Below are 22,500 nucleotides of genomic sequence, written 5' to 3' on the forward strand. Positions count from 1 at the left end.
CATACGATAAGCATTAATCCCCTTTAAAATATTTATATTTTAATATATATCAATAGTATAACCTCACGCATTTAACATGTTAACACATACTTAAACTATTGAATAGCCGTTGACTTTTAATTATTAAAGTTAGGCCATGGGCAAGTTAATTTTCATTCTCTCGTTTACAGTATGCGACTCATTTCATGTATTGTTCTTAGCTTATTTGTTGAATTCTTGGGGTAGAGGGTTTTTTCTTTGCTTGCTGGTTCGTGAATGATTTCTTGGTCTCTGTTTTGTTGGATCGAATCCTCCTTTGTTTAGTGAGTATATGTCCTCATGCAGCACGTGATCAAATATCATGTGTAGTTAACCCGATGGTTGAATAATGCGTAACCCGATATCCAGATATGTGACTGCAGAATCTTGTTTTTCTTATGATCAGAGATGTTGAAAAGTTTCCAATCAACGAGCCCTTGACAGCTCCACAGATCTAATTTAATAATAGCCCTAACGGGATAGGGATATATATGTAACAATGAGAGAATAGGTATCAATACAAATAAGACCTGAGACGTATTGACTGCATTGATAATTACTTAAACCATCCCGCGATTATACCACCGTATGTCATGAACAAAATTAACTCTTCGTTCTTGGAGTTCGACTTTACTTTAACTGGAGATCATTTCTTACCTTTTGCCAATTTAACAAGGATACAATACTAAATAAAAGATAATAAATAAACAAATAAATGAATAATCTTTATTCAATAACATACGTAAAATAAAATGATAACAAATATATGCGTTATGAAATTGATTTACATTTGTTTAAAGCAATATAGTAAGCAAAATAGAAGTAATAGTAATATTAGAGTATATTCGTTATATTACAATTAATATATAAAATGTAACGCTTAAGTATTCTATGATATATTATGGATGGATAGATTTGATTTGAAAAGAATATCTTGTCAATGTACCTGTTCAATTCAGAATGAATGACGATACATTCAGATGTAACAAATGAGAGCTAAAATCTAAATGTCGGATCGAAATGCTGCCGGTGTTCTTTATTTTAAAGATTTTATGCAAAAAATAACACCTGATAAAATGATTAAAGCAGTTATTTCCTTTAAAGGAGAAGACTGTCACATGCAAAGGGTTTTTAAATAAAAGCAACTTAATTTACTTCCGGTGACACATGACGTCTTGATGTCTATAAAGTGAAAGGCACGGGTTTATCATGATATTTTGATATTTTGTACAAAACAACATAAAGTCTTTGAGAGTCATTGTTTTCATGGAGCCGGGGGTTATTCCGTTTCTATAGCGTAAAACAGACAATAGCAATGGCTTGCAATCCTTTGGATAGGACGCTGGTCCGTCGCAAAGTACTTTACGTGAAATCTAACAGACTCAGCTACACATTCATGCTTGGCGAAGAACAGACGATCAGAATTATTTCTTTGGACTACACCCGATATCGATCATGGTCTCTTTGCGTGTGAAGCGAGTGCGCTACCAACTGAGCTATCCGGAACCCCATTTAAAAATACTCTTATACGCAAATGACTTGGTTTTTATCCCATCGCGTTCAATGTTTGTGTTGTGTGATGCATGCGAAGGTTCACACCGTAAAAGGCGTACCCTTGTGAAAAGTATAGAAAAAACGATATGCATCCTATCAGATACCTATGTTGTATATTTGTAGCAGATCTAACGGTAATTAGGTCTGAAGTTCGACCCCAATCGACGAAAACTTGTTTATGATGTTTTTATTTTTATTTTTATTATTTGTCTTGCTTTGCCTGGCACGTTCAAGCTTTATCTTCATCCACCAGTGCCTTCTCTCTGATGTCTCAACTTGACTTTTTTTCATCCACTAATTTTACAATGATTACCCCAGGTAAAAAGTCACTAAATATATATAAATCTATATTTAAAAGATGGAGCGGGGGACTCACAAGAATATTGATACGAATTGATATGAAAAGTGGGAATAGAAGATCGAATATGGACAGTACTAAAATCACTTTCTTTCTTTCTATTGCATACACAAGTGAAACATGCAATATTTACTTATTGATAAATTACACAAATCAAAACATATTTTTTAAAAACTGGATATAATCTTACCAATATTTCAAACAGTTATTAGCGAATTAGTTGTACTTAACGCAACCACCTTCATGACCCTGGGACAAAAATCATCATATCAGTTTTGAATATTCTTGTATTCTACAATCAATTCGACAATATTTGTTACCCACCTAATCAAATGGTTATTAAGTCGGGATGAACTTTATAATTGAACTTTAATTTACAGCAAATAATATCAAACTTAGGATTAATGTTATATACGCTCTTGTGGAGACATATTACAAGTTCTTACCTTGCGAAAACTCAATATTTGTCTTGCATAGCTACCCCAAAGCCATTTTTTTCTCAAGTCATGCATACAGCAAAGATTGTATTTACGATAGAAAGCATGTTTAATTCTAAACTTTTAACACTACAACCCACACGGCAAAGCAATCGATATAAAAGATATGCGACTTTGAACTTTGGAAGTTTTAGGTTGTATTTCAATTGGGCCTAAACCCCTTTTTCCACTTCCCGATGACAGAATAAATTATGAGACCAAACAAGTCATTTTTTTCTATCTTTAGTTCCACAACACACAGATACACACACACACAAACATATATACACACACAAATTACTGGTTCCTTAAGACTATGGCTGTATCAAACAGATAGAAATCATTGTATCAAAAATGCTAAAAAGTACACTTTGCTCACTATATGTTTATGGCATAAACATTTAAATAATACATATTAAAAATAAAAATATCAAAAATTATTTCAAAATCTACACATATCTAAATAAATCGAATAAAAGCTCAGTAGAATTGAATGAAATCAAAGTAATGAATCCAAATAAGAATCCTTTGTATCGACATTATCCTTGCTTCAAAATTTATAGTGGAAAAGATTAGAAATGACAAGAAATTTCTAAAATTAACAGACATTTTTAAAATACAGGTACATACATCAAAAAGCAATAGAATAAAAAATTGTTATCATTACTAACAAATAATAAAATTTAAAAGAAAACATAAAAACATTGTAGCATTTGTATTTGGTTGAACTCAAAATGTCGTAGTTTCTATGGAATGATCTGTTCGTGACACAACTTTCACATATAGAGATTGCGGTTTGAAGTAGCGGTTATAATAAATGATATTCTTTATTGACTTTTTGGGACTCAGTTCATCTTAGCATAATATTTTGAGATAGTAGATGCCATGTGTTCATCGATAATGGTCGAAAATTATCATCAAGATGTAAGGACATTTCTTGGCAAAAAGATACGTTGATAAACAATAAGAGGAACTGCATGTGCCGAGTTATGGGTCTAAACAATTGTGTATTAGATTGACCTGACACTTGTTTGTACAAAAGAAAACAATAATAATGGTGTCTGAATGATTAATGCTGTCCTGTGTAAATAACATGTGATTAACAATTAGAGAATATGTTCGTAAATGTATACAAAATAATGTGCAAGCGGGGCAAATGTTTTATTCTTATATCAGTTTTTTACAGAAAAACATATTAGATACTTTATTTAAGTTGGTTTTTTAAAAATTGATTTCACTAGATCATTTAGTCACAAATTGAAGCAAGCCATCTATGATATTAATAATTCAAGTTACAGAGATTCTAATGAACAGAATAATTGATATATTTATGATATTAATCTGTTCGGATTCAATTCTGATATTCCTTATATTCAATGTGATACTCATTTCGCATCTAAAACATTTCAGTTTCAATGATACATTTGAAATTTAAAGACTAATTTTTATTTAGAATCACTCATCTAATTGTTTTATTATTTGAGAAATTTGCGATATACATCAAGCAGGAATCTAGATGTGTAAATTAATGCATTTCTCGAAATAACATATGCTCTATACAAATTTTCAGATGTCCAACCACATGATTTAGAAACAATTAAAATCTCATATATAAGTAAACATCAACATTCTCCAAGTCGAGATTTTTGGGATAATGTTTCCTTGTGATTTTCTTTCTTGCTCAGTCCATTTCGGGTCTTTATATTGAAAAAATTACAACTAAATAATACATAATTCCAAACCAGTCATTTAATAATTCAATTAATCTAATATAGTTTAATTGGATTTTTAAAATAATTCAACAAACTAGAAACGATACCATTATCAGCCGATTCTACCCCCAACCCAAGATAAAAATCCTAAATTAAATCAAAACTATTGAATATCATCAAATATAATAGATAGATATCGGATTAGAACAATGATTACCTTTTGTGATACAATTATTGCAATTAAAATGGTGAATGCATGCGTCATTTCTATTTCTTAGTATCAAGGGGATACAAGTAGCCATCATCGTCCTCCATTTTGGGTGAATTCTGATAATCTCCTTGACCAAGAACACGTCTGCTTGTTGGAATCTTATTGAAATTTACACACTTTCTCTCTTCATCAGCTATTGGCACATTCAGATCATCGGATCTTTCTTGAGAATCTGGTTCCACATAGATTCCACAATCATCATTGACGTTGGTTGGGTCTGAGGCATTCAATGTGGTTTTGTCATTTTGTACACCGTGATTATCTGCACCGCTAAGGACAATGTCAGTATATCCCGGGGACCTGTCCTGTCGAGTGTGAGACTCCTGAACATCATTTACATTCAGCCTGTCGTAGTCATCCAGCTGTATTTCTTGGTAATGGGATTGGTGTTGGTCATCTCGTCGTCGTTGTTGCTGTTGTTGTTGTTGTTGTTGTTGTTGTTGTTGTTGTTTTTGTTGTTGTTGAGATTGTGCTCCATCTTTTTCAAATGTGTTTAGATTGTCTTTTGGTGTTTGATATTCTGCGTCTTTTTTACGTGACAGTCTCCTTCTTCGAACTGAAGTGGAATATAACAGAATGCCAGTGAAGTAAATCAAGAATCTGAAAATGACCTTATGAGTTAAAAAAAAAACAACAACAACTGCTACTACTATTACTACTACTATTACTACTACTACTACTACTACTACTACTACTACTACTACTACTACTACTACTACTACTACTACTACTACTACTACTACTACTACTACTACTACTACTACTACTATACTACTAATAATAATAATAATATAATATAATAATAAAATAATATAATAATAATAATAATAATAATAATAATAATAATAATAATAATAATAATAATAATAATAATAATAATAATAATATATAATAATATAATAATAATATAATAATAATAATAATAATAATAATAATAATAATAATAATAATAATAATAATAATAATAATAATAATAATAATAATACAACCATTCGAAGGACGGAACCCAAGTAGACAAATCGTAAAAGCGATAAGGAAAAAGAAATTAAAGCTACTAAAAGTATAACCTGAAATGCCAAATCTTAATATGTGGGGTAATTTTCTGAACAAAATACTTTTTAGTTTTCATTACAAGATAAATCATGCATAATTTTTGTCCTATCTCTGGTTGGGAGCAATAATACCTGTCATCCATATAATAAAGGAAATGATGGCCATGGTTACAAATCCAACAGCATGCCCAATTCCAAAACCGGTCATGAGACTATCATCATTGTCACCATTCTTTATCTCTGTAAAATAAAACATTCGTCAAGGTGCCATGATCTACCAGAATCACATTTTCAAAAGATTCTATTATCAATCATAAAATGTTTAGTTAGGAATAGTATTTAGTTATATATTCAATGCCTAGTCTAAAACGTATTGTGAAAAAACCAATGGCAACTTTAGTGTTTGAAAACTAAATTATTCATGATATTTGCGTCATATTTACCGGTTCTCTATACATAACCCTTTTCAGGACCAGTCATATGAAATGTTAAGGGGGGGGGGTGGATTTCCACGGTTAACCCTTAACGTCAATGAAATCCTTCTGCCAATTGCTTTCTTTGTTTAATTCCACGGGAAGAGAATTACTTGTTTGTATGTTTTTATTTAAGAAAAAAAGCACTGCAAATTTTGTTGACTGTGGCACTGCTCTGCTAAATAGAATTATATTATTATGTGAAAGCAGCTGCTAAAACAGTAAATTTTTAAAAGGAATGAGGAGAAGAAATGCCTGGCATTAATTCATTTCCACAATTCCTCCATCGGGATCCCGGTATCTCCTTTTCTTTTATAAAAAATTGAACATCGTTCCTTGAAGCTTTTTTAACAGCAACTATCTTCATTAATTACAGGCCCATTACCAGAAATAACCAGCCCACAAATCCTGGGTCTCACTTAACCCAAGTGACATTGGAGTACACGCCACAAAAAAAAATCACAACCCCCCATCCCCCCCCCCCCCCCCACCAAAAAAAAAAACCCCACCAAAAACAAAAACGAAAAACCAAACGAAAAACAAAACAAATAAACAAAACACCCTCCTCCCCCCAAGAAAAACACACAAAAAAAAACAAAAAGCAAAACAACGACAACACACAGAGGTGCCATTTATATGGGGCTTTATTCCCCACCACACTAATACGTTATAATTTCAAAACAGATATTAATTCTACAGATCTTTTCAAAAAATAAAAAGAAACATGATAGATCATTTATTACTTTTATTTTTAATTGAAGTAGTCTATTTATCTATTGATACCTGCCTCCTTTTTAAAATAAATTTGAATGACTCGTATCCATTAAGCTGTGATTCAACTCTTTTATTTAATACGATAATATATTATATGAAAAAAATGTGTGTGTTAAAAATACGTTGCTCTCCCTTTATGGTGTCTAGTAGATACAATGATACCATAATTGTGTAACTTTAAAAAATAAATATAACTGTACCACCATCCACGTTCTTTATCAGTAATTTTGTCCGCCAGTGTAGTTTTGAACAGACCCTGTGACAAACTTACCACGAACGTGAGCTTAAAATACTCTCAATTTTCTTTTTCTACCGATATTAGAAAGAAATTATCTAATCCCTATTTGCCTAGTCTGGATCCTGTGACAAGCTGGGTCTGTGACAAACTGTGACCAATGATAACATAGAAAGATTAACATGGGACGCAACATTGAAGGCAGTTCTTACAACTTTAACCAACAAATTGGAAAAAAAAATTAATATTGTTTTTTGTGTTTCTTCACACCTGCTGTTGCTCTGGTGACGTTGGAGCTGTAGTCCAATCCATCACCAATTCCGTTGTCAATGGTCAATACATACTGACCAGATTTTTTATTAGTAAATCGAAGAATGTGTAGATACACAGTGCCCTCTGGGACGTGCCCTGGTACATATAACACATAATATAAGCTGTCATCAACTATCTCTGATGACACAGCACGTCTTCTTCTTCCTCTGTTATTGTCTGAGACTTTCTTCAAAGTGTACACCTGTGGTTTGGGGTAACCAATGATGGGAATGATTACATTCAAAGTTGTCCCATTCATAGGTGTGTACTCTGTTGTATCAAAGTCTGACGCCAGCTCTGGTACACCTGGAATTAAATTGGGCGGTAATTTATATTCATCAGTCACATTAGAATGGTGAAATCGATGTGTTTATTCTGATTATCTTTAAAGCTACAGTCCTACATCTCCTCCTCCCCTCATCCCCATCCTACTTCTCCCCGCTTTTCGCCACTTCTTCTCTCACATGTTTCTTTGTTAGGTAAACAATTGTAATATGTTACAATTATCACAGGACTATCGTTTGATTGCATACACACCACACGTTTACTGATAACATGAAAATTATATATCGTTCCAATAACTTTTATACATAACTTATAGGAAATTTTAAAAATGGTTGCAACCAGATGTTGTTTTGATAATTTTGAACATTTGAAAGAATTCAAGTTTGTTTTTACATGTTATGAGGAAACAAATGTGAATCATATCATAGACATGTTCTCTTTATCAACTTAGAACTGGATTCAGTTTAGAACAATATTAGAGGACAAAATGACTCACAAACTGGTTTTAATTGCCTAAATAATCTTGTCACACAAACCTATCACTCGGAGTCCTTTACAAGAAGTAGTAATTAAGAATAATGCCATTCTGTCGTCCTTATATTTTCTTTTAGACTCTGTGACGGGTAAATATTAAGTTCATAATTCTCTTTTCAAATATATTATAGGTATATATGCTGTAAGTTCCAGAAACATGATGATAAAATTGAGAGCCAGACCTTTTGACATGTCAATCATCCAGACATATGCACCCACAATTGATTATTCGGATGAGGACATTGATATATACTACGAAGAATTACAAAGTATGTTGAAACACGTAAAATCAACGGATGTGTTAATTGTCATGGGTGAACTAAATGCTAAAATTGGGAACGGGAAGGAGAGTGACGTGGTTGGCCAATATGGACTTGGGGTTAGAAATGAGCGTGGAGACAGACTAGTTCAATTCTGCATTGAAAATGAGCTGATTGTTACCAACACCTTTTTCCAAAAAACCAAAGAGAAAATTATACACATGGAAAAGCCCAGGGGACTGGTGTAGAAATCAAATAGATCACATTATGATCAGGAAAAGGTTTCGCAACAGTGTAAAATCATGCCAAACATACCCGGGAGCTGATATTAATTCTGACCATAACCCACTTATTGCAAAGCTAACGTTAAAGCTAAAGAAAATTAAAAAACCAAAGATAATTTTTAAAAATTGGACATCGATCGTCTAAAATGGTCATCAGAATTACAGGAGAAATATAATGTCTCTGTTTCGAACATATATGATGATCTACTTATTGAATCACAAGAACAATTCTCACAAGCAAATGAAATTGAAAAAATTGATATAAAATGGAACATATTCAAAGACAGCATAAAATTCGGTAATAAGGATAATCCAAAGAAGGAGAAAAGAACAAGAAAGCAATGATATGATATGATATGATATGATATCACATATGACACCAGAAATTTTGGATCTCATGTCAGAACGTAAACAAATAAAGAACAAACCAGAGTATGAAGCGCTGAATAAGAAAATCCAACACAAATGTCGCATAGCAAAAGAAAATTGGCTTAACCACAAATGCAGGATGATCGAAATATTTGGCCTAGATGGAAAAGCAGCCCACGAGGAAATAAGACAAATTTCGGGCAAAAAACGCACCACTAACAACAATAACTGTATTAAAGACAAGAATGGTAAAATATTATTTGAGAAAGAGGATATAAAGGAAAGATGGTGTCAATACATTGGCGCGTTATTTGATGATGACAGGCCCCAAATACCTTTGCCAAGCAACACTGACGGTCCTCCAATACTCGCATGTGAGATAGAAAATGCATTGAAAAATACGAAAGATAGCAAGGCTGAGGGTGAAGATGGCATTGTAACAGAAATGCTAAAAATTTTGAAAGAATTCTCAATTGTGAAACTAACAGATCTCTTTAATGGTATTCACAATACAGGCTATATTCCAGACGAACTTGCCAAATCGGTTTACATCACGCTACCGAAAAAACCAAAGGCGACAACTTGCAGTGATTTCCGCACAATAAGTCTGATGCCACATGTAACTAAATTATTATTGAAGATCATCCTAGAGAGAATCAGGTCTACCATCGATAATGAAGTTGGCGATGTACAGTTTGGCTTTAGAAAAAATAATGGGACAAGAGAAGCAATTTTCTGTTTAAATAATATCCCACAAAAATACCTTGATCATCAAAAAGAAATCTATGCATGCTTTATCAATTACGCAAAAGCATTTTATAGGAGAAAGCATGGAGAATTAATGACATGTCTGGAAAAGGCAGGCATTGATGGCAAAAATATACGGCTAATCACAAATCTATATTGGCATAAAAAAGCAGCCATCAGGATTCAGGGCGATCTGTCACCTTTCACGCCAATTAAAAGAGGAGTTCGTCAAGGATGTATCCTCTCCCCATATCTATTTAACCTGTACACAGAGTTTATCTTCCGTAAAACCGAGCACATTCCAGGTATTGTTATTGGAGGTAGGAGGATAAATAATCTGAGATATGCAGATGATACAGTATTGTTGGCATCGAATGAGACAACTCTACAGATCCTTGCAAATCAAGTAAACCTAAACAGTACAGCAAAGGGTCTAGAGATGAATGTTCAAAAGACGAAGCTAATGGTCATGTCAAAGAAGCCTGAAAAAATCGGAAAAGTCCAAATTAATAAGCAAAACATCGAAGAAGTAGATTCTTTTAAATATCTTGGACAGACAATAACCAACAACGGAAAGAATGAGCTGGAAGTGAAAAACAGGATTGCTATAGCTAAGTCGAGGTTCAATCCAACTGAATTACATTTTAACTTCGCAACAAACGCAGATGAAAACTGGAAGAAGAAGAAGAATTCTCTTTAAAACATTTTTTCCAGCTTAAAAAATTCACCTCGAGATTGCAGCACGAGTGTCATACGGTCGACCACATATCAATATTACACAGGCAAGAAACCCTCTTACCTGCTAAATCAAGATGAGCGCCACATTAGATTCTTATTTTGCCATCCGCTTATTCCCGCTGATAAAAAAAAATTAATCAAAGTCATTTTGAAAATTAAAAATTTAGTTAAATAATAAGTGGATTCGAAATAAAATACTTACATTTGACAAAGACAGTGACTGCCTTTCTATTCGTCCAATCTCCAATCTTATTGTCAGCCACACAACTATAAATGTCTGTATCCTTGCATGACATCTTTTTCGTTGTTGTTTTAGTAATGCCATATAATCCCCATGGCTGGTCTTCTGTATTGTCAAATTCATCTGACCTTTGACCTTGTATTGACACATCAGGTTTTGGATTGCCCTCGGCACGACACACAAAAGTCACCGTGTCATCAGCTGATACCGTCAGTACTGAAGACTCTGAGTTGGCTTTGTATTCTTCCACTGTGGCTGTGTCTGCATTTGGTTAAAAGGCACATGATAATATGTGATATTTATTGACTTATCTTTTAGGAGGCAGAACTATGTTGTCTTTAGGATCAGAATATATTTTCTTACTGCTTGTTGACGAAGAATTTATACCAGTCAAAACTTGAAAGATTTTTTGCCAAAGCACAAGCAGTTGATAAATTATGAAAGTGCTTAATTACATTGATATTGACCGAATATGAAATACTAAGAACATTTGTTAACATTTAGAAGAATGCATTCATCTTTTGGCAACAGAAGGAAATTACTGAACATATTTCAATAAAAATATCTAAAATATGTCTCCCTTATAAAAATATGGTTCGGAATGATTGTATCGTAGAGATTACTTTTATCTCCTTATATTAGTTATTTCATTTCTCACCCCATGTTAACTTTCTCCGTCTAATGACCATATGTAATACAAAAACTTTTACCATTTTTTACTGAGGGTCAATGATTCTTAAACATTGATATAATAGTCTTGTTCTAATAACTATATAGACCGAAGGGCTAGAGCTCAGGTGGTCGCTGGTTCGGATAAGTAAACTTTGATATAATAGTCTTGTTCTAATAATTATACATTGCAGTCACTAAGACATAAAGATTCTGAATTTTTAAATAATTCTACACAGGAGGTCAATATATTTTAAACATCATTTCACCACTATAATATAAATATATTCTTCTTCAGTCATATAGCCTTTAGATCATTCGTGATATTGTTAAAATTAACTATTAACACACTATAGAATATTGTAATGTGGCAATTAACTTATATGTAGTCTATTTTTGTTATTCTATTCCATACTTTTACTTACATTGGACATTAAGGGTTAACTCAGACTTTTTATCAAAGGTAGTAATACTACTACTATACTACACTACTACTACTACTACTACTACTACTACTACTACTACTACTACTACTACTACTACTACTACTACTACTACTACTACTACTACTACTACTACTACTAATCAATAATATATTATGTTTTCATGTCCTCTTTGTTTTTCATAGATAAAACTAGGATCTACATAATTATCAAATGAAAATATCTATTCTTTTTATTGTTGTTTTGTAAAGTCGAAATCCAATACAACACGCCTAACAGGAATATAATGCCCTGTTTATTTATCTGGAAACAAAAATACAAAATGCCAAATCGAACTTACAGGAAAATTTTGAAGTATAAGTTAAAGAATTTCCAGCTCCAAGATTAGAATATCCTCTACATGTGTAGCTTGGACGTTGGTCTGCAGATAGAAGAAATATGGAAGTAACATGAATGTTTTATGGTATCAAATTTGTATTCTTCGCAAACAGTTTCTATTTTTAAAATGAACGAATAATGGTCCCAGTTTTGTAATGTGACATGTACCAGGCCTGTTTGTGAATTATTGTGTAATCTAATTTAATTTTCAAAAGCACTCATCAAATATTCTGTTCTAATCCGCTATATTAATGATCAAACGACCAAAACATTGACGTTCTTTCACCGAGCACATAATTAATAACGTGACTAAATTTACTCCATTTTTCATGCACAACAAAGACCTTCTGAATCATGATGCCGATCGTATCTTGATGGCAACAATTATGTTAGAATCTTGTAAATGTAAATGATTTATGTATAGATTCATTTATAACACAGGCACATTTATATTATGATTCCCTTGAACAGATACCTCACATCTATCAGATTCAATCTATGTAAGCGACTCCTGTTTACAAGGTGTAAGCAAGTACTAATGCAAGCTGTTCTATTTAATATTCCCTCTATTCATCCGATAGGGGAAATGTGTTTCTACAGTCTACTCCAAGGGAAGACTAGGATAAGGGAGGCCTAAGACGCAATGCAGTGCCGCATATTGAGGCAGGGCGAGGTGACTTGCTCAAGGCGACACAGCACAGCGGCGGGTGATCGAACTTGGTACCTATCCGGTACAAAGTACATATCTTTCCGCTAAGCCACGCTTCACCTAAAAATTTTAGGGCCTACCAAGATATTATATAATATTTATGATAGAGTATATATTGTAATCAAATAAATGTTTGGAAAAATTACATTTGAACGGGTTGGAAAATTGCGAAGCCACATAATGAAAAGGTTGAGAATCTACATACATCCTTTTTTATACAAACAGCATTTACATTAATGAACACTGGCATAATGGGTAAATTTGTCACATACATAAAATATGGAATAATCACCCACCATTAGGGTTATAGATGACAGGTAGAGATAAGGTGTTTTCATTGTTGATTATATTTCCAACAAGATTTCCATCTGAATTCAGCCACTGTGGTACACCTGGAGGATTTCCCACTTCCTTCAGATGACAATGACATGTCCTAGTTGTGTCCCCTCTTTTGATGTAACCTTGGGTTGAATCTCCGTCATTGGGACAATTTATCAATTCTACTTCCGGTAACACTGGGGAATGAGATCAGCGGCATTTATATAGTATTAGTAGACTATAGATGAGATGCGTTTAGTAATGAATTGAAATGACCAGTAATGAATACAGAACAAATTATAAAAGTCTGATGCCTTGAATGAACAAGAGATTCAAAATATATAAATATCATGTAAAGCTTCTATGTCAGAAAGGAGATCTTTTTTTCCTTCATTATTTTTTGCGTACACCATATCACTATGGGGTTGTTGAGTTATTTCCCCCTACCCTTACCTCCTTGTCACTCAACAGTGACCGAGTATCTCGGTCTGGTCTACAAGGTGAAAACTGCTTTCCGAAATACAGCGTTCGATCAATTGAGTAGCAAACAATTCCTATTGTCCGTTTCACGCTTTTGGATCCGGGATAAGTTCTGGCTACATGGGACTCAAGCTAAATGACAAATTATTTACTGACATATAAAAACATGGAGAGGAAATAATGTAACGTAAGACATGTTTTCTTTTTGTATGTAGTAGATTTAGGTCATATCAGAAAGAAAAGGAGAAAGTAAAATGTTCTAGAACTACAATTAAAACACCTAAGAAAAGGTAAGACAAAAGGGAATAAGTTCAAATAGGGAAAATGTAGATTCCAGGATCACACTATCAAAATACTTAGTTTGAGATGGAAAAAATCAATTCCCAAAACTATTACTATACATTCGATTGTTTCCTCCCACCCGAGAGCTCTGGCTAGGGTGAGGACAAGACTAAGTAATCTCATTCTAAGACAAAGACAGAAAGCGATATAGAGGTTTATAGAAGACACAACAAGTACCTCCCTGCCCACTCTGGAATGTAAGACATCATTATCCCATAAAATGAAAAACAGGAAGAACGTGTTAAGGCGGTGTGTTTTGACATCAAGAAATATCAAAAGACGTGAACAACAATTTTTCTTTGATGGGACAAAGTTGTTGATGGAATAAATACCTTATCCTTGTACATCCAGTTTCATGTTGCGTAGTGTAAAAAGGTGGTGCTTGCTATAAACAGCCAATAAAATAAAATATCAAGGAGACATAAATAATAGCTGTTGTCTGACCAAAACGCCTTGGGTTATAGAGAAGAATTATGAAGAGTATGAGAGTTAAATTACAATGCAGCCTCCTACTTGATTAACCTGTTGTATCATGTGTGTATTGTCTCCCATTGTGGACCTCCTATGAATTCACGATTCAAAGCTGTTGGCAACTTATTAATTTTTCATTTACTTCAATACATGGAACATCCAGCACAAATGGTCTGCAGTTTTTGGTTGTTTGATTTTATTTTTTTGGTCGATAAGGAAGGTTTGTAAAGTTTAATGATTCTAGATATTATGACATACGGGTGATTTGTTGTCAACGGTTTTTTTCACAATAAATTTTTATCATAATTTATGAATCTACAACTTACGGTAATACTTATAACAATAATCAATAATGACTTCCGGTAGCGTCCCGCTGAGTGGCGGACATAAAGAAGAAAGGTAGGCAACTAATTTTTTTATTTTTGTTTTCTGTATGTGACATTCATAATTTTTAGTGTACCCTTTCTTATTAGTTTCGGTTAACGTTATTAATATAATTGGTGTTAAGTAAAAGTTAGATTACATTGCGGTAAGGTTACATATTTGAGTGGCTTTCCTTCTCTCAGTTACAACCTTCCCTATCTTTGATAGGGTATAGTTTCACTATTGTTTTCTTCTTAGCTATTTGACGCTGTTCCCTCACATATTATATATTATTATTATTATTATTATTATTATTATTTATTATTATTATTATTATTATTATTATTATTATCATTATTATTATTATTATTATTATTATTATTATTATTATTATTATTATTATTATTATTATTATTATTATTATTATTATTATTATTATTATTATTATTACTATTTTTGATTTGTTTTGGTCAGGATATATAATGTGTAGTGGGTTAAAGTAGAATATAAAGTAGAATATTATTAGGGGATAAATTGCTCTCCATTTTCCCTTATCTTCTCTTACATTCTTTGGGAGACGTTCCGGGGGCTCCAAGCACTGCATTTCTTTATATTTGAGTCGTTTCTCTTAACGCTGGGAGAGTTCGGAAAACCTCCTTTCCCCCCCCCCCCCCTCCTCTCTGCCTCTCTCCCTTTTTTGTTATTTTTTTGTTAGTGAGTTGTATTAAAATAAATGAGGTAATAATAAAGTTATATTCACGTATACAGGCCGAAACAATTACACACGAACACACACACACACACACACACATACACACTTTCTATCTCCCTTTTTCTTACTCTTTATCTCTCTATCTCTCGCTCTCTCTCTCTCTCTCTCTCTCTCTTTATATATATATATATATATATATATATATATATATATATATATATATATATATATATATATCCCGCCCCCCTCTCTGTCTTTCTCTGATTTTTTTATTAGCACACACACACACACACACACACATACACACCTATATACACAATCATATTGCAAAAAGTCTCACATTAGTGGATATTGAGTAATTTAATTTATATATAATTAATGAATATGTCTGCAGTCTTGCCTGTATTTTTAAAGGTGGAGGAGGACAGCCGCTTCACTACATACGAGATATGTTTTGCGGCGGAAAAGTCGGGAGGGGATGGATCCCTCATAGGGGCCCAAAGAATAGGGCGGCTGTGGAGGATTTATCCCTCCAATAACGAGGCCAGGGTAAGAATGCTGGCCAGATGGATCGTCCTTAGAGGGAGAAAACTTGATCTGAATGGGAGAAACCCATTTATTCTCGTGGGTGAAGAGGGGAAGGAGATAGCGGTCACTAAATTGTTTATCGGTGTCATCCCAATATCATTCTCCAATGAAGAGATCGAAAAAAAGGTCAAGATGTTTGGACTTAAAACAACGAGTAGAATGGTCATGGAGCGGGTAAGGGGATGATGACTTGGGTGACTGGAAGAAGAATGGTTTGGATTTGTATCCCTACTGCCCCAACACCAAGAATAATAGACGTAGGCATCTTCAAAGGGTTCCTGTACTACAAGGAAATGCATGACAATAGATGCAGGAATTGCATGGAGCAAGGCCATAGTGCCGCAGCATGTAGAAAACAAGTCATCTGCAGGAGATGCAAAACAGGGGGACATAGGGAAGTCGATTGCCCAATGCATCTGGAGGAAAAAGAAGTGGACACAGACGAGGATAGAGTTGAAAACTTTGAGAGGGAAGAAGAGAAAGAGGAGGAGTCGGAAAAGGAGTCGGAAGAAGAAATGGAGGGGGAGAGAGAGGAGACGGAGGAGGAGGGAGAGAAGGAGGTGGAGGATGAGGAAGAAGTAGAGGAGAGAAAGGGAGAGAGAAGAAAGGAGATGAACAGTGGAGAGAATCGGGAGGTGGCAGATAAGGACAAAAAAAAACACATGATAGAATTAATAGACGGGGAGGAGAGGAAGTAAGAAAAGATATGGAAATGGTAAAAGAAGGAAATGGAAAGAAGAAGCGAGGTAACGATGAACAGGTAAGAGAGATGCGAGAAGGTGAGATTGGTGGAAAAGGAAAATCAAATGAATTCATGGAAGAGGATAAGGAAAAAGAAAGGAGAGGTCGGAAAGAAAAAGAAAAGATAGAGACAGAAAGAGAAAGAGAAGCAAAAAGAGAGAGGGGGAGACAAGTTGTGAGGGAGGCAAAAAAAAAAAGTTTAAAACAATGGAGGATTATGTTATGACAAGATCTTCTAGTAGAAAGAGAGTAGGGTCACCAGAAGAGGAAGGAAAAAGAGGTCGACCAAAACTATCTGAGTAAAAATGGTGTTAAAAAGAGATTGTAGTAAAAGTAATAATGCTAAAACATAAAATATTATTAATTTCAAGATACTTCAATTAAAATGAATCCAAACAATTTTAGCACGGTTTTCTCAGAGGGGGGGTTTAGAATATTTAAGTTTCCTTTCACTAAATGTTTGTGGATTAAGAAACAGGAAAAAAAAAGGAATGCAATTTTTTAAAATATCAAGCAAAATAAGATAGACATAGTAGGATTACAGGAAACACATTTGTAGGAGGAGGATTCAAATTTAGTTGAAAAAGAATGGGGTGGGAACATTGTCTTATCTCCGGGGACATCCAAAAGTAAAGCACAATTAATAGCTAATATTTACGCTCCATCAATTACACAGGAGAAAAAATATTTCTTTTCTCATTTAGGAAAGATTTTAATATCAAAATCGGAATTAAATCTAGATTTACCAATGATTTGTTTAGGGGACTTTAACACTGTGGTAAATAATGAGTTGGACATAATATCTGGCAATCCACATGATAAAGAAAATGTTGAAAATTTTAATGATTTTATCAATAGATTAGCCTTTACAGATACATGGAGAATAAAACATAAAAAAAGAAAAAAAAAGTTTTACATGGAGTAGAAGATATCCTTTGATAGCTAGACGTCTAGATTATATCTTTATAAATAACATGCTTATACCTTTTTTACAAGAAGCAGAAATTAAAGGCATTGCCTTTACTGATCATAGAGCAGTTATATCAAAATTCAAATTCACATCCTTCCAAAAAGGACCCTCCTTATTTAAAATGAATGTATCAATATTGAGTGACTTAAAATATATAATATTAATGAAAGAAAAAAACCCAAAGTTGCTTAGAAGAAAACAAAAGGTTGGATCCTCACCTTAGGTGGGAATGTGTTAAAATAGACATCAAGGAATTTACACAAGACTACTGCAAATATAAATTTCGTAAGAAATCAGATACTTATAATGAAGAAATAAGAGCCCTTAATGAATTAGAAGAACAATTAGTATATTACCCTAACGACAACGATATTTTATCACAAATATTGGAATTGCGGAAAAGAATTGAAATAAAACAAATAGAAGAAACAATGGGGGCCAGAGTAAGAGCAGGCATCAAGTGGATAGAAGAGGGAGAGAAATGTAATCGATTCTTTCTATCATTAGAAAAGACCAGGGCTGTAAACAATACAATTTATAAATTGAAAAGTGATGAAAATAATTATGTTACTAATGAATCGGAAATTATAGAAACTATTAGTAAATATTATTCAGAACTTAACACCGAATTGAAAGAAGACGAAACAATAGAAATGTTGAGTGATGAATATGTAAAAAATATCACTATACCTAAAATAAAAAATGAAGAGAAAGAATTCTGTGACAGATTCATTACGTTAGATGAAATTAGGAGTGCTATGGAAAAAATGAAAAATGGATCCTCCCCAGGGCCAGATGGAATTCCAGTAGAATTTTACAAAGTTTTTTGGGATGAGATCAAAACGGCGATGTTCAACTGTTTTGAGTTTAGTATTTTTTAAAAATATGCTTAGTTACAGTCAAAGGAGGGGGGTAATAGCGTTAATACCGAAAAATCAATTTATCGATAGGGAAGATTTAGGGAATTGGAGGCCTATAACATTAACAAATGCTGATTATAAAATACTGGCAAAACCTTGGCAAACAGACTTAAAACGGTTATAAGTAATATAATTAGTAAGGACCAAAAAGGATTTATTCGTGGAAGAAATATTGCATAATTTTTAGGGAAATTGATGATTTAATAGAATATGAAAAAGAAATAAACTTATCCTCGTTAATGTTATCAATTGATTATAAAAAGGCTTTCGACACTATATCAACAGCATTTCTATTTAAAATTTTTGATTACTTTGGTTTCGGAAATTATTTCAAAGGTTGTATTATCACCAGTCTCAATAATAGGAAGGTTTGTGTAAAAAATGGGGGACATATATCGGGGGATTTTGAAATGCAAAGAGGCGTTAGACAAGGTTGTACAATATCTCCTTTAATTTTTATTCTAGGAGTAGAAATAATGGCATCTAAAGTAAGATAGGAGAAAAACATTCAAGGAATAATAATAGATAACACAAGGTTTATTATTAAACAATATGCTGACGATACAACTTTTTTTCTAAAAGATCAAAAAGACTTAAAACATGTGTTACAGAAAATTAATGAGTTTTCGATATTCTCTGGACTTACTTTGAATAAGAGTAAATATAAAATTATGCAACGGAACAAAAATCAAATCCTTAGGAAAGATTCATTGTTCAAGATTCCAATTGTTGATGATCTAAAAATTTTAGGAGTAATATTCAGTTTCAAAATGATAGCTACGGAAAATAAAAATAATTGGATACATAAAATTAAAAGCATAAAGAAAATGCTAAAGTTATGGGGAAAAAAGGAACCTTTCTTTGATAGGAAAAATAAACATAATCAAAACCTTTGGTATTTCTATGTTAATTTATATTATGCAGAGTATTTCAATCCCGTTGACTGTATTAGAGGAAATAAATAGATTGTTCTTTAAATTTTTGTGGCAAAAAAAAAACATCAAATAGGAGAGCTTTTGAGAAAGTTAAAAAAAAACAGTAACACACCACTTACTTGAATGTCAACCTCTTGAAGACCTGAGATGCACATTCCTCCCACCAAATCCAAGCATCAGTAACACACTTTATAGTCACCTGGAATAACTACAAAAGACGTCTAACTTCTACGTCATGGCACAAGACCGAAGGGCTAGAGTTCAGGTGGTCACTGGTTCGGATAAGTAAGTAAGTAAGAGAAAGTAAAAAGAAAGACCATGTGTAACGATAGAAGTAATGGAGGCCTGAACATGATTGACATAATTTCTTTACAAAAATCATTTCTGATTAATTGGGGAAAAAAGTTTTATTCAGATGAAAGTTCCGATTGGAAAATAGTATCTAATTACTTTTTTAGACGCATTGGGGAAAAAAAACATTGGAAGCAAATATGAACAGTGAGCAATTCAAAGGGTTAAAATTGGTGAAAAACATATTTTGGAAAAATGTTTTAATAGATTATCTTAACTTTCCTCATGAAGATCAAAATATGGAAATTCACCCAGATGAACCAATTTTTAACAATAATAAAATTAAATTTAAAGGTAAAGTACTGTTTTCAACTAATCTAATTGCAAAAAAAAATGTTTTACGTTAAGCAAATCTACATCAATTCAAGACGTATCATGTCAATTGGGGAATTCAAAGATATATATGGGAATTATAATGGAATAGATCTTGATTATAGTGTAGTCCAAAGCGCTTTATTACGACTAAAAGTTTCGAAATCAGAAGATGTAATAAAATTTCAAAGAAAAGAATATTATTCAAAATCTTTCCAGAAAAGAGTTGTACCAAAATGTTAGAGGAGAAGGATCAGTAGAACATGTTAAGGGCTTTTGGGGGGGGAAAAGCGTAGAGTTACAAGCAAAACATTGGATTTTACCTTATGTTTTTACAAAAGAATCAAGATTAAGGATTTTACAATGGAAGATTATGCATGATATTTACCCTACCAATATATTGCTTCGTAAAATGAAAGTTGCAAGTTCAAATAAATGTCAATATTGTGATGAAATAGACTATTCGGAGCATTTCTTTTTTTTAATTGTAAATCAGTAAAATCTGTATGGCGGGAGGTAGAAAGTAATTATTTATAATAATATTATGATCAATATCAAATAATTTTTTCTCCTTTTTTTTTTTAAGGTCAATATACCTATACCTGTTAATTGTCGTATTTAAAAGACGGAGATAATTCTAAATTGGCAAAGCAACGACAAACATTGGGTGTCTCCCATTCCTGAGGTTAAAAAAACAAACAAAAAAAACAATAATCAATAATATTAGTAATAATAATAGTACTAGTAATACTACCACTGCTACTACTACTACTACTACTACTACTACTACTACTACTACTACTACTACTACTACTACTACTACTACTACTACTACTACTACTACTACTACTACTACTACTACTACTACTACTACTACAAGTAATAATAATATAATAATAATAATAATAATAATAATAATAATAATAATAATAATATAATAATAATAATAATAATAATAATAATAATAATAATAATAATAATAATAATAACAACTTGTTTTTTCCTAAGAATTAATATTAACTTCATCTTTACCTATTATAGAATTAACACTGGAGTATTTTACTCTATTATCGTTATTATAATTAAAAACATACCAAGATTCATTCCTGAAGGATCACCACTCTTTGACTTTGTGTCACCCCATCCTATATCTGTCAAATTCATGTATGCTGTAAATCTAAATTCATAGTTCCCGGCACCACTAAGCTGATTGATGGTTAGATTCAATTCACATCCGTAGTGGTGGTAAACAGTACGGGGTGGGTCATTACCTTCATCTGTCGTTTTCTTGGAGGATATATATCCCGATGTCACGGATATCCAAGTCTGTAGAAGAGTGTATGATGATATTGATCTTGGAATTAGTTATAGAAATCTATAAAGCAACATACACGTTTTATAAGCAACATGCAATAATGGGTCTCTAGATGTGATGTCTTGAAATAATTTGATGAAACATCAACTATAAAATATATATGTATGGAGAACTCTTGAGTCGTATTTATAAATGATAAAAACCAATAACAGAAGCAACAATAAATGTCTCTACAAGTCAAATATGTCCCTTGTTTACAAATGCTAAACACGGGCACTTACATGGAACGAATAATGAACAATTGTTACATACATTATTCCAGGGTCACAAAAAACTCGCTGCTGTTAATATCATTCTACTTTATTCTCTGGTGTCTTCAGACAATTTCTTGCTCTCTTCATCACTTGTTATTATCAACATAGTGCCTGCTCAACTCACTTTTCTGAATTATTGCCATCATTTTACCATTAGACCACATAGCCCCCTATGAGTCTCCCACCGATAAAATAAGCCCCAACCCCTTATCAACTTGTAATCCCATATTCCCAGCCACATTGGGGCAACGTGGCTCAGCGGTACCGTATTCGCTTCGTGCCCGAAAGGTACCGAGTTCGAATACCCGCTGTGCTGTGCGGCCTTGAGCATGTCACCTCGCGCTAGATCATTTTGCGGCGCTGCACTGCGGCCGACGCCTGTGTTATTCCAGTCTTCCCTTGGAATAGACCCTAAAGACAAATTTCCCCTATGGGATGTATAAAGGGAATTTTATTTATTTATTTATTTATTTATT

The 22,500-nt window shown here is 33.0% G+C and overlaps 3 protein-coding genes across 4 annotated transcripts in view; 1 reads left to right on the forward strand and 2 right to left on the reverse strand.

Moving 5' to 3' along the window:
* Nucleotides 1-22,500, forward strand: part of LOC144959462 (uncharacterized) — a 382,226-nt gene that overhangs the window by 132,974 nt on the left and 226,752 nt on the right. The gene's annotated exons all lie outside the window — the stretch shown is intronic.
* LOC144959463 (uncharacterized) overlaps nucleotides 1-22,500 on the reverse strand; it is a 189,690-nt gene that overhangs the window by 44,731 nt on the left and 122,459 nt on the right. The window lies entirely within an intron of this gene.
* LOC144959464 (uncharacterized) overlaps nucleotides 731-22,500 on the reverse strand; it is a 35,637-nt gene continuing 13,867 nt past the window's right edge. For both annotated transcript variants that reach the window (XM_078892069.1, XM_078892068.1), the window contains exons 6-12: nucleotides 21,490-21,721; nucleotides 13,189-13,407; nucleotides 12,146-12,226; nucleotides 10,655-10,954; nucleotides 7,194-7,541; nucleotides 5,574-5,681; nucleotides 731-4,945 (exon numbers count right to left, since the gene is read on the reverse strand). In XM_078892069.1, coding sequence (XP_078748195.1) covers nucleotides 4,386-4,945; nucleotides 5,574-5,681; nucleotides 7,194-7,541; nucleotides 10,655-10,954; nucleotides 12,146-12,226; nucleotides 13,189-13,407; nucleotides 21,490-21,721 — 1,848 coding nt within the window. In that variant the 3' untranslated portion in view covers nucleotides 731-4,385. The remainder of the gene's footprint in view (nucleotides 4,946-5,573; nucleotides 5,682-7,193; nucleotides 7,542-10,654; nucleotides 10,955-12,145; nucleotides 12,227-13,188; nucleotides 13,408-21,489; nucleotides 21,722-22,500) is intronic.

This window comes from Berghia stephanieae, chromosome 14 (genome assembly GCF_034508935.2).
Source record: "Berghia stephanieae isolate SIO BIC M18660-M18661 chromosome 14, UCSD_Bste_1.3, whole genome shotgun sequence".
Lineage (NCBI taxonomy): Eukaryota > Metazoa > Mollusca > Gastropoda > Nudibranchia > Aeolidiidae > Berghia > Berghia stephanieae.